This window comes from Hakea prostrata, chromosome 1 (assembly GCF_041222555.1).
Source record: "Hakea prostrata isolate BN-2017 chromosome 1, UWA_Hpros_2, whole genome shotgun sequence".
In the NCBI taxonomy this organism is placed as follows: Eukaryota; Viridiplantae; Streptophyta; class Magnoliopsida; order Proteales; family Proteaceae; genus Hakea; species Hakea prostrata.
The window spans coordinates 19,242,964-19,260,078 of NC_142600.1; the positions used below are offsets into that span (position 1 = coordinate 19,242,964).

Here is a 17,115-nt window from a genome sequence, read left to right on the forward strand (position 1 = left end):
TGTGTTAGCTAGTGGTTGGGTGTTGCCATTAATGTTTATGTCTCTTTTAGCTATTAAGGACTTATGTGTGGTGGAAACAACTTTGAATTGAATCAAATGCTTGCTAGCATTCTTCCCCTTTGGGAAACCCTTATGTTTGTCAAGATAGGGAGCGACCAAAACCACATCGCGGAATACTTGTGTCCTTATTGTTCTCTTATTCTCTTTTTTTTTTCCCCCTCTTCTTTTTTTTTTTCCTCTTTTTCCCTCCCCCCTCCCCTCCTTTTTTTTTTTTTCTTCCAATCAAGTTCATTCCAAATGGAGTTTTCTTTGGTGGAAATCCTCCAGATGAGTTTGAGGAGGCCAACAATGTTGAAATCTTTGATTCTGCGAATGCCTAGGCCTCCTTCAAATTCAGGTCCCAGACATTGGACCAGCAAGTGGGGTGGAGGAATCTATGGGTTCTGACCTTTCCAGAGAAAGCTACTGAAGAGGGATTCAATGGAGTGGATAGTGGATTTGAGAAGGACAAAGACACCATTCCAATAGATGTAGGAGGCTTGGAGGACTGATTTGATCAATTCCAGCCATCTAGCATAGGAAAGGAATTTGCTTTTCCAAACATCTGGAGGCTTTCCAGAGAAAGCTACTGAAGAGGGCTTCAATGCTGTACATACTTTTGACATGTTTACATCTCATTCTCAGACATCTGGAGGCTTAAAAGATAAGAACATTTGTGTTATATTAGGTACCACTTTTTCAAATTTTGTCTGTTTCGATTATTGCAATCGTCATACTACCCTTCACCTTTGTCATCCCAATGGTTTCTCTATTAAAATTGACTCCATTGCAAAACTATTTTTCAACTTTTCTTCCAACATGATTATTCATCCATTCGATGATAATATTGCTGTTGATTTCTCAGATGTCTCTGTTTCTTGGTTATCTATCTTCTTTACTGCGAGAAGAACTTGAAAGTGTTTTCTGGAAGTTTGGGCTTAGTAATGTGCAGCTGAAGATGGAGATGGTTTTGTCATATTTGATATTTCTTGCAATGCAGAATAATTTCACAGAGCACTTAGAGGAAAGAATATTTGTGGGGAGCCAGTGAATACCACCAGGAGAACAAACAACAGAGGTCTTTTCAAAGATTTGCATGTGGTACCAGGTCCCATGAACCAAACCATGGGAAGACTGGACGAGTTCCTTTAGGGGAGAAAGCTATGGTATGAGAAAGAAGGATGTGTGCAGATGACCAAACTATTGAACAGGTGTCAAACACCTTGATTTTACCAGTGGACTACCATATATCATGGATAAACTTGAGGAGGAAATTGTTCATCCCCAGGAGTATTCTGGAGATCATAGAGAAGAAAATTTTCATGAGTCCAAGGCAAGATCACTGGACAGAGGTGCTAGCATTGCACTCAATTTGGTGGATAATGAGAGATGGGCTGAAACTACTACTGTCCCATTTAATGATGATGGGGGTTGAGAATGGAACCAGCTTTGATCGTTATGAACCCTACCATGGAACTGACAGAAGCTATGAAGAAGAAAACAGACAAATGAATGGTTCCTATGGTTATCCTGCTCCTGAAATATCTCAAGAGAAACATTGGGAAGTGCATGGCAGTGAAGCATAATTGAACCCGCTTAATACTCCAAAACCCCAACAGACCTACTATTGTTACTGTTCCCAAGAGAATACTTCTCAACAGGAGAGGTTTACGATGGGAGAGATGATAGAATTGGTTGTAGAGGTAGGGGTGAAGGGTGATGTGTAGTCAAAAAGACTGAAGAGTTCATCTTATTGTGGGCTGAAGCCAAGTAAAGATCCAGTGGTGTTGAGAGACAGAGGGCTTACAGAGTGGCACATGGTTCTGTGAAGTCCAGAAAAATGGTTCGCAAGAATGGGAACTCCCTGCAAATCGGAAACCTAGAGGGAAAATTGAGGTGGAAAGAGAAATAGACTGGACACTGGAAATCAAATTAAACATCGTGGAAAGATGCCAAGGAAGTCAGCTTCATTTCCCATGCATGCATAGTCAATTCATTCCAGTTCTTGCTCGCATTCACAGTCCTCAAAATCTCTTTCTGGGATCAATTCCCGATGTAGATCAGGATCAGTTTCTAGATCATATTCAGTGTCAACTTCTTCAACATCCTCTTCAATGTCCTCATATTCGAGCTCCGAAGGTTCTAAGTCCTGGTCAAGTTCAAGTTCTCTGTCTTCATTCCTTTGTCCATATCACATGGTCTTTCCCATCTTCCCCAGGTGAGGTGCCTACAGAGGCAACTAGTGCTTCCTTGAAGGAATTTATAGGGAATGTTTCTAGTTCCCAATCGAAGCATCTTTTGGTTGAGCCAAAGCAACTACTGGAAATTCATGCAAATCCAGAGGATTTGAAATGAAATGGTGTAGGTCTTGCAGTGAAAGATGAGAATAATTTATTGCATGTAGAAGTGGAGGATGTGATAAGAAAGAATAGTAATGGGCAGCTGGATGATAAAACCCATAGCGTGTCAATGACGTGGGCACAACAACTTCATTGGAAAACGTACATATGCTGATAATTCACCTTTAGATAAATCAACAAATGAGAGGGAAAACTTAAGAAATTGCAGCCACTAGAACATATAGATTCACCAAGTAGGAAGGCAAATCTTGAGTTTCATGTTGATTCACAGAAGAACAATTTGACAAGAATATCCTCAGGTGAGATGTACATGGTCCTGAAACATCATAGATCTGCACTGCCAGAAGAAAGCAGAAAAACCTTACCTCCTGAGGTTTTCCTTTTTAGCTTGTTTGTGGCCTCGGGAGATGATAAATTAGTGTCAAAACTGAGACTTATGCTCGGCGGGTTACTCAAAATTTAGAATATAGTACTGTGGATACGTATGGGAATCAGTTCTGGATGTGGTGAATGTGATCATAATGATTCCTGATCTGTTTGTCTCCTTCCCATTTTGTGGACCTAATGTTAAGGCCTGCTGAACCCTCGACATGTTTCCACAGCTTTTTGTTGTATGCTTTTTTGAGGTGTGCCTCCAATCTAAACAGGTAAACCTTGGTGTGTATTCTTGTCCAATTATGGTCCTGATGCTATAGTTGTGGTTGCATTAATTCCCCCCCCCCCCCCTCACGTATATGCCTTGTCTGGTGGAGATGTCTTTCTTTAGGCTGTTAAAAAGGAAATAGCACAATGAAGATTGTTGTTCTATGCTATTGTCATTGTGCACTGCTGAATGATTCAATAAATAGCTAATTATTTTCTTTATCTTTTTTTTTTTTTTTTTTTTTTTTTTGGTGGTATTTTTCCAAATTCCTTTGTGGTGTAAAATGGGTACAGGAGAGAACAGATTATGCATGGTAGAGAACATTTTGCAGTTGAAACGTTAAGCACCGATGGATTAAAATCATGAAGGTTCTTATGTTTTGTTATAAAAGTGAGACGTAGTTTACAGTATCAAAATCCAGAGAAAAACATTCGTTAATCGTTACATGATATCCCGTTGACCATAATTTTGTACTGTTTGAGGTTTGCATCTTCTTGTGTTTACTGCATTTCCTCAAATTTGAACCACGTGAACTTACATTGACTGTTCCTAGAAATAATAAGCATATGAATTATTCTGTTGTAGTTTCTTGGTAAATTGTTTCTAGGGTGCTTGGAATAGTTCGATTTTGTTTATATGCTATGAAGTGCTGGTTTTTAATTGTTGTACTGTAGCTGAATTAAGAAGGAAACGATGGGCATGGAAGCTGATCCTGTTAAGCCTCTGATGTCCTTAAGGGCCCTACATTTTGGGAATCATTTTAAGACCAATGTTTACCCCCCAAGAAAATAAATAAAAATTAAGACAAATGGGTTAGTGGGTTCATGTTTGAGTATTATGAACAGGCTCTGAAAGGATGTAATTGGTGACACACTTAGTGGTAGTTACATGCTTGAGAAATCCCTCCTTGGTGGTTCATTGGAAGACACGGCAATATGAAGGCTAGGAGTTGGTCCATGATTTTTCTTGGAGTCCAGGAGTGGTTCTGATGAGCTTGTTCATGGAAATGAGAGATTTATTTTCTGCTCTTGCTTAGAAATCTTGTCTCAGGCATTGATTTTGAATTATGCAAGTTGCTTGAATCAATAGACTTGGCATGGTTGTTGTCATCTTTTAACAACTAGTTTGTTGTAATGTCGGTGCAAGGGTAATTTGGGTGTAAATGATTTTACCTAGTCTTCCTTGTAAAATGGTTTATCAGAATTGGGCTTGAAATTTTGAAGGGTCTTCAGAGCAACAGCATTAAATGAATATAGAATCAGGTACAGGAACCCCCCCCCCCTCCCATTGATGAGAGGAGTGGTTATCCCATAATAAAAGTAGCAGTCAGTGGCTACATGTCTCAAGGTGAGAACAGAAAGAAAATCAGAAGAGAGGATTACAGGAAAATGAAAGGACCCAATTGCATGTGCTCTGATGCCATGTTACAATAGCAGGACCTGTAACCATAGTAGAGAGGAAGAACAGAGAGAGAAGAAAATAAGAGTCAAGACTATGTAAGAGGAAGGTGGAATGCCTGTGGCAAGAAAACTTAATATTCTACTGCAGATTCTCCCCTCATATTTTAAACAGAACTGATACTAGCCTTAAGAAGCTGAAATAGATGAAAATTCTCCTAGAACTTAACAACCTGAAGGTCTGATGCTTCTCATCCTGGGCCAAGAAAGTTTAGCGGTTGACCCCTTTCTCTCGTCTCAAAATCCAAAGCTTTTTTGATGGCTTACCTGGTCATTGGCTTTTCTTCTGCCTAAGCAAGCTATTTGATGCAGAATGATCAAGTTTTAGGTTAGGCTAGTAGGGCATAAGTCAAGACTTGGATGAAAACAAGGTTTCTTTGCTGGCCATTTCAAAGAACGTATTTTAGAGATTTTAGGCAGAGAACACAAAAGATGGAAAACGTGGTTAGCATGGCATAGCCTTGATGTAGATAAGAGGGATAAGGGATTCAGGATGGCAAATTCAGGTGAAGGAGCTGTATGGGATTCAAGATGGACAAAATTTGGTATCTAAACGTCCCTACTAGGATACAGATTGCAGAATGTAAGGGCACTTTCATATTGTAGAAGATTCAGATAACAGGGAATGCGTTCAAGCATTGATCTTTATTATGAATTTTCCAATAGACATTAAATCCGACCAAAGGATGGAAGTTGTTTTCACTGGGTGGTCAACTACGGTTGCAATTTCATTCAACTCCACGATAGTGGGGCATGGAGTACAAAATGGTAAACAAGTGGAGGGCTGAAGAGAATGTTTATGGTCTAGTGGTAATGGATCCTGAGGACTGAGGGCTGTTAAAAATTCATATCAGAATTGAGCAACACGAAGAAATAAGAGGAGAAAGCTGTTTGCTGGAATTTGTCGTACTTTATCAAGGATTATTTAAGGTAATGAAGTGGAAGTGAAGCTTTCTACTTGCATTGAAAGTACTGCATTATAAAAGTTTCTTTTCCCTCTGTTTTTGACAAACTTGAAAATTGAATAAAATCTGAAGGACCACCAACTGGCTTTATGTTGGACTAACTACCTAAACTAGTTTAGAACCACAACCTGGTTGAACTAGACAAACTAATGCAGAACAACAACAACAAACTCAGCTTACCCTCCATAATGAGGTCAGAAACATGGATCCAAACAATACACGGTAAGGAAAATTGTAGTCTAAACAAAAGAGGATTGAAGAGATGGGAAAGAGATGAGGAAAGAAAAATGGAAATGTCAGAAGAAATGTGCAAAATAAAGAAATTGAAAGATGAAATATGAAAGAGGAAAGAGTCACTGGGGAGAAATCTCAGCTAAATGGGATTTACTAGTTGGAACAAGACCAAGACTTCTCATGTCCTTCCTCACAGCTCCTTGGTCGATTTTTGTCAGCCCCTAGCTCTTTCAACTCCTTCAAACAGGATCATATTAGTCCTCATTGAGGTGTTCCTTAGGCCACTATTGAATATAACCATACCACCTCAAACAGCTCCTAGCAACAAGAAATAAAGGACCATGTGCACGAATATATAGTCGCATGTATGGATATTGCCAATATGTATGTTGGCTTGATGATAATGAAGCTGTTAGGACCCTCTGAGAGTTGTCCTTAGTTTCCCCAAATCACAAATAGGAGCAATAACTACTAACATCCACCAATACAGAACAGTAAGAACAGCAACAACATAACATTCATATCATTGCATAACTCTGATAATCAACATGAATAGATACAACTCTGTTTCTATTCAAGGATATTCAGTTCTTGGAATAAGAAAATAAACAAACTAAACTCTGTAAATGATAACATTACAGACCCAATGCCATGCCCAAAAGGTTTCCCTCTCCCAGCAAGCTCTGCTTGCTCCTTTCTTTCTCTCCTCCTCCCCTCTTCTCTCCCTCCATTCTTTCTTCCATACTGGGACATTCATAACCAACTCTTACTCTTCTACCCAGTCTTCTTTTGCCACTTGGACTGTCTCTTCTGCACCTCACCTCTGCTCACAGCAGAGTAGTGGTTGCTGTTTATAGGAAGTTGCCACCCGTCCTCTCTTTAGTTTGAAGTTGATCCCCTGCAGCTGCTGTAAGTGATGCTGTGTTCCACTGCCTATCCTTGCGTTTGTACACCCGAGTTATGAGGGGCTTATCAGAGGCTAGTTGTGTAAACTCAAATCATAATTTGCGTGTGTCCTCTCCCTCTTGTAAAGGAAACTAAGTTGGTGGATAGTTTTAAATTGGTTTTGCAGTGTTATGATCTACCAAAAATGTATTATTGAGGAGATCTTCTGGTTGAACATACTGCTGTCTTGCTGGACAGCTCCATGTACCGAGAAAGGAAGAAGTCTAATCATGCCAATATCTTGTTGTATCATGTCAGGCATTGTGCTTGGGCATGGGCATTCTTGTTTCTGACTCAAACTAATTGGTTAACTTTGAAAACCATTTCCCGGAAGAAGCTGACTGGTGACTTAAATTCATCTAATTGTTTTAAGTTCTTGCATTTAATTCATCTCATTGACACTCAGTTACTCACTGTTTGATTCCCTGTTTGAAGAAAATGAGAATTGATCATGTGATCTGGCATTTAATCTGTGTAGTGGATCAGAAACTGGTTGTTGATTGGTATGGCATGCTAGAGACTTGCATTGAAGTGTTACTATTATAAGTGAATCTGATAGTCTGATCTCTTTATTTCCTTAGCATGTTTTGTCAAATAATATTGATCCTGCTTGATGAATTTCTTCCGGTTTAACTCATCTGAGAGTTGCTATCTGATTTCTTTCAGTATCTGATGTCATTCAGAAGAAAATTTGCAACAGGTCAGGCTGGGACATTCACTGAGCTAGCCCATCTGATTTCTTTCAGTATCTAATGTCATTCAGAAGAAAATTTGCAACAGGTCAGGCTGGGAACAGATGGTAGATTGGAACCTTGTTTTGGTTTTGCCTTTTCAATGTTTTAGTATCCTGTGATTAGTCATGAGATGCAAATGTATGTTTTGTTCTGATATAGTTGATCAAGTTTGATGAATTATATCTAGTATTAACTTTTTGTCACTCAACATTACAATACAGTGGATGAGCATATTTGGCCCTACAGGGTGAAGCTGCCACAAATGGTTATCTGCTTTTGTGGCTGAAGAAAAAGAAAAATTCGTGACTTGATTGTTGATAAATAATGACCCATAGATCAACATGGGACCTGCCTTTGACAGGTCTACATCGTGAATGAATTTTCTTCAAGAATTCTGTCGCATGCAATAATATTGGCCTCCTGCCTCCCTACAGCCGTGCCGCTCCATATTTTGGATGGTCTACGTTGGATCTATCAGTTGGGTTTGTTCCAACATCACTGAAGGTTTTATGGAGCTGCTGTAGATGAAGTTCTTTTGTTCGTCTTTCACTCTTGATTCAATCCCCAATAAAATTATGGGCAGAGGATGGTGTGGTGTTGTGTCGCCAGGGGGAGGTTGATTTAGCCAAAGGAACAAGAGTACAAAGACTTTGTAGCCAAGGAGAGGAGGAAAGGCACACCGTATTCGCCTGAAAGACCCTGTGCTCTCCGGACTAGGATATCAGCAACATTGTTACAGCTCCTAGGAATATGAAGTTGCAGAGTTTGTTTGGGCATTAGGGTTAGGGTTTTTTATTGGAGGAGGAAGGGATTGAATTAGGCAAAATGTAATGGGCGGTGCAGGTTCCCAGAATAGATAATGAGGGCATCAAAACATGAGATGGCATTTATTTTGAAAAAGAGGGAAAAAGGGAGACAGGGAAGGACAAGAAAGAGGGAGTACGGACAGAAGGAAAATGAGTTGGAGAAGAGGGTGGAAATAAATTTTGTATTTATAATCTGACGTAAACCCTTATTATTCTCAACTGTCTCAATTACTCTTTGCATTTAATTGTTTTAATGGAAATTCAATCCACCCCAGAATGGGTTCCTCATTTTCAACGCTCAATGCCCCCACCCTCTCCCCATCCCCTATGTCCTCTTTCAAGCTTTCACCTCCACTTCCCCAGTTCTCCCCTCCTCTCCTCTCCTCTCCTCTCAAAAGCTGCGATTTTGATTTCATTATTGGCTTCTGTTACTTTTTGTGTTTCCTGAGGTAGATGAAAGAAGTCTATAAAGTAGAAAAAAAAAAAGAAGGGAAACTCAATGCTTCATTATATGAAGAACGTACAATGATATCTGAATCAGAGCGTATTTGTAGATGCCTGTGTAACTGTGTTGAGATTATTCTGTTACGATAGAACGGCCATATAGGTTATTTCAGGCGAACCCTGTACGGCAACAGACCCATTTGGTCTGCCTTTTGCTGTCGAGCCCATACTCTATATACGTTGACACTTGGATTTTGGATATCTTTGCTTGCTTTCCTTCTTGATTTTGCTTACCTCACTCTCACTCCCTCCACAGTAACCAAAATCCACACTCCATAAAAAAAAAAGTATGGTTTGATGTGTATCCGAAATCCCAAACCAGAAGAATTAAAAATGGTTCCCATGAAGCCAGGTACCGGGATGAATAAATAAATCCATATGAGTTCAATATATATGAGTTGCTGTTGGTTCAGTATCAATTGTAATTCCAGAAGAATGAAAGCTTTTGACTGATAATATCATCCATATAATGAATCCTACCCAGGTGACATGTTTGTGCTTACTCTCATTGGTGGTGCCTGGGCTAGATGCTACTTGAAGAGTCCCCACTTAAACCCCCACCTCTCTCTCTCTCTCTCTCTCTCTCACTCAGACATGCATAGATTAATTTATGTAATTCTAGTTTGAAAACCGAGGAAAAAAGAAAGTTACGGTGCAAGTAAGATTGGATGAAAGGCAGGGGTACGTGCAGGTAGCTAGCCTGTTCACATTGTTATCAGCTAAAGTAGGAAATCCGTGAACTGAACTGAACTGAACTGAACTGAAAATAGAACTTGTTGTCGTTCATATTGACATTACTGCTGCTTCTATTATAAGAAGCGATACAAAATGCGGGGGAGGAGGGTGTTAGGTGGAACAAAAAACAAAATCTATGACCATAGTACATCAAAATAGATCAAAGAGAGGCAACGCTAGTACTTCAATCGTCAAATGAAAAAAGCATCACCAGCAACGGCATCATCATTATTGTCAGGCATTAGCATGAGGCATTTGGATAGGCTTAGTCCCTCCTTGACTTCTTGTTTGTAACGTTGGTGGGGTTGGTGGTGATGTTGGTATCATGGAGGAAATCAAGCAGAACAGTGCTCTTGCACTGGGGACATTTGGGGTCTTTCTTAGACAGCATTACATACATGAGACAACGGGGACACCCAACCAACAGCATCGATGTAGCCTCTGGGCTGTTAGAGTACCTCAGTGTCTCATCTTGGTTCAGCTCCGACGACACACATGAGCTCGTCGGCGACCACGAAACTGACCGAGTAGGTGAGTCCAGCAATCTTGGATTCACCCTTGGTGGGGAAAGGTTCAACTTTAAATCCAGTTTTGGACTCTTCCCATTTCGACTCATGGTTTTCACCTGTAATTAGAAACAAATAAATGTATTTCAAGCAGAACCCATCAATGAAAATAGCACAATAGAAGCTAACAGAGGTGATTGAAGAGAGCCCATATCAAAACAATGATGTTCTTTTCAATGTAACCTATACTATATTACCTGGTGGTTAAAAGGCGGCTGAAGCAAGAAAGAGCTTAAGATAAGAAGAGACTGAGAAGGACCAGAATAGGTCTGTCTCAGCGGAGATGGAGCACTAGAGCTGAAGGGGGAAGATTTCAAACACCACTGCTACCATTACTTAAAGGTGAGTTGTTACTGATGGTAACACCACCTCTGCCTTCACAAATATTACAAATACCAGCATGAACAAGTTGTTGCTGGTTTGGAACCTCAGAAGGCCATTTATATAAGGGAAGGGAGAGATAGAGGATGGATATTTATTTAAAACTTAATGAATAATGTAGAGAGAGTTGGAGGGTATAGGGAAAAGGGAGAATTAAGAGAGCTAGAGGAAGGATTGAATGAGATTTAAGTATAGGTAGAAGATAAGTTTAAATATAAGAGAGCATCAAAATGTATTAATTGTCGAAAATTTCCTCTTTTGGTAAGCAGAAGAGAATTATTTTTGGAAAGAAGTAGCAGTAAATATTGCAATTAAAATTGCAGAGTGCCTTCATTCATTGCTTTGCTTTGCTTTGTGGAGTCGGTGTGAATGATTTTCAGTGTGTGCTCTCCCGCACTTGAACAAGAATGAAATCCAACGGCTATTTAAGAAAATCCAGAAGCAAAAGCTAATCTTCCTAGACTAGAAGTTAAGAAGAAAAGAAAAATCTGTGTCATTCACTGTTCTGTTCTCCATTCTTTCTGCTTCTTTATTTATTTTTAATTTTTTTTAAGCCTCTGTGATTTTGGCTTTTGGGTTTCCTGAACACTGCATCACTGCAAGTGGGTTTCTTCTCAATTGTTTGGCTATATAGTTGGTAGCTTATACAGAACTATCAATCTAACTTATGAGACTCTTATTTAAAATCTCAGGATATCTTCTCTCCATCCCTTGCTTCTCCTGTCTCCAATCAAGAAATTATTCGAAGTTACATGTAATAAATTGAATATTAATAAGGGCAGATACATTGTCTAAATAGGTGATATTGCTTCACTATCTTAGGTGGAAGGTGTTAATTGAGTGTTAATGGCAGCTATTTTTGGGCAATTCACTTCAAACATCCACCTCTTTTAGGTCTAACACATTATCATGCCTCAGGATCTATATATCTACTCCTTCTCAGTTTCTTTTTGCAGTAATCGAATTTCCTGTTTAAATTACTTCCTACTGGAGTTGTGGGTTTTGAGTTTGCTGACCAGAAGGTTGGCTTTCATTGAAGGAATCTTAGCTCCTGTAAACTACTTTCTTTTCCTCTCTCTCTCATATTTTTGACTTAATGTTTGAATTTTGAAGAATTTGGAATGGATTTAATGAATAGATAACTCCAACGTTCTTAAATAAGTAAGAAATGTACAGACTGGATATAATTAATAAGTTGATAGTATTAAATAAAAGCTACTTTGGTAAACAGTTATTCAAGTTTTTATGAAAGCCACCAAGGCCAGAGGGTACTCATAGAGTTTCTTCATTTAATTCTATCATTTTTTGGTATGATGTCTTTATTGCATATTTATATCACACTTATTTAGTACATGAAGGGAGGGAGGGTGGTGGTGGTGTTTATTCATTTGGATAACAAGGTAGGTTTAGGTAACATACTACTGTGGTTTAATGTGGATTTGGGTAACACAGTTCTGTTATTCAGCATTTGAATAATTTCCAAAAACTTTCTACCCATAAAAAAAAAATAAATAAAAAAAAAAGCTTTGCAAAAATACAAGTATCAAAAAAAGAAAGAAAAAGAAAACTATATTTGAGAAACCCAAAGAATACATATGTGAGGACCCGTGTGTGTCTTTCTCTTCCCTCTCTGAGATAACTCTGTGAATAAGTGAGAATGCGTCTAACATATCCAACCCTTCCATTACTAAATTCAAGGTTTAAAGTATCGGTATCAATCTGGTATTGATTTTAAGAGACGTATCATTCTGTATTGAGTATTGTATCGCTCAGGCTAATGTATTTTAGGTAATTCAACGGAGAGACATATCGTATCGATTGGGTCAAATATGGATACGTATCGACTAGTATCTTATGGTATCGTGAGATACTTTAAACCTTGACTAAATTATTACTATATCTATCATATTAAAACTCACAATTTATAATCTATTGACAAATGGTTATTTGTTGACCCAAAGAATTACTTCTCCTCTCCCATCTACAATTTTTGTTAAAGGGGAAGAAGTCCAGTCCTTCAATCAACAAATTTAGTACAGTTGAAGGCCTCCTCACTGCTTCACTTGCAAGCCTTCGGACATCCCCCGTGCAAAGAGAGCCACCTCCTCTCAATGCTGATGTCTCTTTTGCAACACTTGGGAGTCACCTCCAGAGGTAGGTATGGCGGAAGCCTGAAGAACCACTCGCAAAGTTCTGGAAGTTGGATGGAAGCACTAACGGCAGCCCTCCTCCTACTGGCTAGAACCGGTTTGCAACTTTATTAGAGGAGAAGGATCTAGTTGTTCATGCAACCCTATGGAGTGCTATCTCTCAGACATTTGGAATCCCTGTGCTCTGTGTCCCAATGCGCACCTTGGACTCCCTTCCCTTGTGCTTTCCCCCTTTGTCATTTTTCATGTCAGAGTAAGTCATAGTCCTTGCCACCCCTTTCTTGCACTCCACCTATCCCTCTATTCCTTCTCTCTCTTCCATTCGGTTCAACCCTCCTTCTCCTTCCCTGGTCCAACCCAAGCCCATTGCTCCCCCATATCTCTTCCTTCTTTTCTAGCAACCAACCCATCATTCTTTCCCCCCACCTGGTCCACCCATCTCCCTTTCTTCCCCCCTTGACCCTCTCCCCCCATCTAGCCTGTTAACCCATCCCACCCTCTCAGCCCAAACACCCCATCCCTCTCTTGGTCCAACCCCCCCTTGGCCCCTCACTTTCCCCTAGCCTGACCTCCTTACTTTCTCCCACCCCTCCTCTAAGAATCCCATTTCTTCTTCCCAGCCTGCTCACCTCTCCCCCTTTGCGGCTTGGGACCCCCTTCCCTTCCCATCCCTTAATTCCTCCTCCCCTTTGTTGGAGGTTTTGAAACCTAATCTTGATCCCATTTCGGTGGTTGTGGGTGGAAATTGACAGCAAATAGGCTGCCTCTTGTAATTTCGAGCCTGGGGATTCTTCCAATTCTAAAACCCCTTCTACTCTGCTTCGGAGTAGCAGGAGAAACAATTGCTCTAATAGAGGTACCACCACCTTGGTGAAGACTTCACTGTTGAGATCAAGTCTTCTAAAAAGAAGAAGAAAAAAAATAAGAAAAGCTAGTTTTGTTATTGTCTTGGCTCTTTGGTCTCAGCCTTGGTGCCTAGTTTGTTTTTCATTTTCTTTGATTTTTCTTGGGGCTTTGTTGGCTTCAGTTGGGTTGTGCCGCTGCTATCTTCCTGTTCTTCCACCCCCCACCCCCTCTGTTGGTAATGAACTCCTTATTCATCCAATAGAACCTTTAATGGAAAAAAAAGAACAACCCTTGAAGAACCATCGGCATCAGGTAAAATTGTTTTAAGTAATTCTCCAGAAAGCTGATGGCTTAAACAAACTCTACAAGTTATCATTTTGTCCAACCATTAAAGTGTTGAAAGCTTCCTTTATTCAACTCTTGCACAATAACACTTCATAAACATGCTTTTCAAATTTCGTTGCTGGTCTGATCTAGGCTGGGCTGAACTTTGCCAGAATTATTAACCACTATACAGCATAGCATCTGATTTTTTATTTGTTGGGTTAAGCATAGCATCTGATGGAGCCGTCCAGGTTCACTCTTCGATATCAACTTGCTAGACTACCTGAGCTTCTGATAATTTTGAACCTTTGATCTGGCAGGGATTCCTAAAATTGGTGCATATGTAAAAACAAGGGGAAGACTTGAATGTTACACATTTAATGCAAACACCTGGTGCCAAAGATCGAATCCGTCTCGTTTTTATCAAATTGAGATTTCGATCTCAATCACTGGCAACATAGTACTGCACATTAAATGCACAGCGCTGAAGTTGAACCCGTAAAAACAAACATAATTATACAATTGTGTACGATTGCTAACAACAAACTCATGGGTGCAGTCAAGTTTGTAAGGAATCACCGCCTAAAGAAGTGGAGAATCCTGCTTTAGGTGAAACTTAAATGATTCTCATTAAACTCTGGTATTATTCATTTCATGCAGTTGTGGGGTTGATTAGCCAGAGGGGGGCATTTGTTTTCATCTCTTCACGAGAAAGGGTTCTCTCCCATTAAAGTTCTCTTCAATATTTGAACCAAGAGAAGTATTGAGTGAGATGTTATTAGTTATTACAGTAGAGTGTCAACTATAGTTGAACATCAAAGATTCAAACAGTCAAAGTTTTTACTTGTTTTTGTTTAGACCTTGGCTCAAAGAAGTAAACTGTAAAGAAGAAAACAAAGCATGTCGAGTTCATGGCAGCTGCTTTGACCCTAAATGGATCTATTAATGAGATGATGCAGTGGACTCTTTCTTCTGACTCCCAATTAAACTGTCCTTAAATGTAAAAACGAAACCATAGTTCATCATTTTCTTCTTCTTCCCTTGGCTCAATAATGACATTCTTGTTCTGGGTCCACAAAATGTTGAGTAGAATCAAGTTTTGGTTTTGTCCAGTTAGAGACAAAAATCATCTGATCCATTGCAATCTACGGATCTACCATGTCAGACATTCACAGGCAATTGATTGATTCCACTTCGGATATAACGAACCAGGTATGAATCAACTTCCCTAACAAACCAACCCACATATCTAATTGAAGATTTAGCAAGGAAGCCTAGTTGTGACTTGCAGACTTGCTCAAAAAAAAAAGATCATCTTTAAATCCCTGAGAGTAAGTTGAGCTCAGCAGTACTGTTGGGTATGCTCCAACTGCACGTCTGCACCACATTGCACCTTCAGAGAGTTAGTTAGAAGATTTTAAGTTAAAAATACAGACAGTTTTAACATTTACAATCAATGGCCGATTGAGAGCCTGCAAACTTGTTCGTGGTGAGAGCCTGCAAACTACTGGTGGTGCTGGTGAGCAGGTCTGAACCTCTCTTCTCTCTCTCTCTCTCACATTCATCGAGGGGAGGCCATTCGATCTATTTCATTAACTTCCGATTACAACTGCATGTACCGGAATTCATCAGAAGCTGTTGGCAATCAATAAGAGAGTAGGACTAATTCAGTCCGGACATTAACTCCGTTTCTCTCCAATTTCAAAACGGCCGACCTTAGTACATTTCTGCACCTGTTTGCATTTGATCAGAATCCAAGCTGGTTAATTTGTGCCAGGTGACCTGAGTCACCACATTTCAGTTTGGCCCTTCAGATGGGATGTCAGGTATGAGTTTCATGATATAACTGTTAGTGAAGATTGATTTCCACAAAGGTGGGATAAATATATACATGAAAAGAAAACTAATTTTCCTAATTCTAGATATTGCCTTTCCTAATACTACTCTAATCAATTTGTTGTTACAACAAAGATAGGAAAACTGAATATAGAACAAATAAGGAAGACAAGATATACAAATACATATGTGGAAAGATAAATCATAAAAATATGATAAGATTCACCCTCGAGATGGAACTTGGAGATTACAAACACCCATCTTGGACAATAAGAACTTGAAAGCTTCATGGCTGAAAGATTTAGTAAAGATGTCGGAAGGCTGATGGTGTGAGAGAATCTATTTTGATGCACTTGATTCATTCATGGAAAACAAGATTGGCAACAATATGAAGGGCAGCTTTGATTATCATAACATAAGGGACATGGTAGCGCAATACCAACATCATGCAACAAATAAGTGATTCATATCAACTCACAAGTAGCAACAGCCATCCCATGATATATATTCTACCTCAAGAGATGATCGAGAGATGGTATGTTACTTTTTTGTTTTGTATAAGATGAGATTGAAACCAAGCATAACTCATAGGACAACTGGCACAATTTGAATTACAATAGAATTTTAAATCAAGATTTGGGTCAGATGAAAAATGAAGGCCTTGCAGTGGAGTGGACTTAAAATACCGCAATAATCAATGAATGGCATTAAGATGGGCCTATCGTGGCCTTTGCATGAATTGACTCACTATATCATGGCCTTAGTGAAAGTGGCAAGTTGGGTTTTAAGTACAAGAGATGCAAAAAATGCTTATGAGAGTGATGAAAATGATCATATGTAAGAAACTTTTGTAGTGGATGGAGAAGGCGTAAACCTAAATTCAAAGAAGACAACTATACTGAGCTGGCACAAGCAATGATAATCCGCAAGGTAATGAGGTGGTCAACGCTATAGTTGAGTGTAGGGTGATGCACCGGCAGTAGGGAAGGGCTAGCTGTAGTATGAGATAGAGTAGGGGTTTGGAGGGAATGGGTGGTGGTGTAGAGGGTGCATAAAAAATGGGATCGTCAAGAGGAGATGGTGGCTAGGGAAAGATAGGTGAGCATATGAGTAGTTGTGTAGGTAAAATGGCATAAGAAAATATATGCTCATGAAATACAATGTCCCTTTTTACATAGAGATTTTTTAATTGGGGATCAAGTACATTGTAGGATTTTTATTACAAATAAACCCCCGTCATTTGATTTTCAACCATCCGACCTTATTTAGATTATGTGATACGATCACCACCGTTGGTAGCAGCCAGCAGCAGTTGTAACAAATAAAAATGACCGCGGGATTTTTGGTCATTTTTATTTGCACCAGCCACTGCTATTTGCTGCCAACGATAGTGATCATGCTGCATAATCCAAATAAAATCAAACGGTTGAAAATCAAATGACAGGGATTTATTTGTAAATATTATTTATATTTTGGGATTTTTATTTGCAGCAGCTGCAGCTAGCTGCTACCAACAGTGGTGATCATGCCACGTAATCCAAATAAGATCGAACGGTTGAAAATCAAATGGCAGGGTTTATTTGTAAATAT

The 17,115-nt window shown here is 39.4% G+C and overlaps 1 protein-coding gene and 1 pseudogene across 1 annotated transcript; one reads left to right on the forward strand and one right to left on the reverse strand.

Annotated features, from left to right (window-relative positions):
* The first annotated feature begins 330 nt into the window (after nucleotides 1–330).
* On the forward strand, nucleotides 331–3,108 carry LOC149028088 (uncharacterized; annotated as a pseudogene).
* A 6,269-nt stretch (nucleotides 3,109–9,377) lies between these two features.
* Nucleotides 9,378–10,442, reverse strand: LOC149028089 (protein GL2-INTERACTING REPRESSOR 1). The gene is made up of 2 exons (XM_089147718.1): nucleotides 10,186–10,442; nucleotides 9,378–10,047 (listed from the first exon to the last, which is right to left on the reverse strand). Exon 2 carries the CDS (start codon nucleotides 10,036–10,038, stop codon nucleotides 9,688–9,690), a length of 351 nt encoding a protein of 116 aa, XP_089003844.1. The 5' UTR covers nucleotides 10,039–10,047; nucleotides 10,186–10,442; the 3' UTR covers nucleotides 9,378–9,687.
* Between the last annotated feature and the right edge of the window lie 6,673 nt (nucleotides 10,443–17,115).

Bases quoted from the DNA above. Each gene is read 5' to 3' on its own strand.
- LOC149028089 (XM_089147718.1), bottom strand. From the start codon at position 10,038: ATGAGTCGAAATGGGAAGAGTCCAAAACTGGATTTAAAGTTGAACCTT.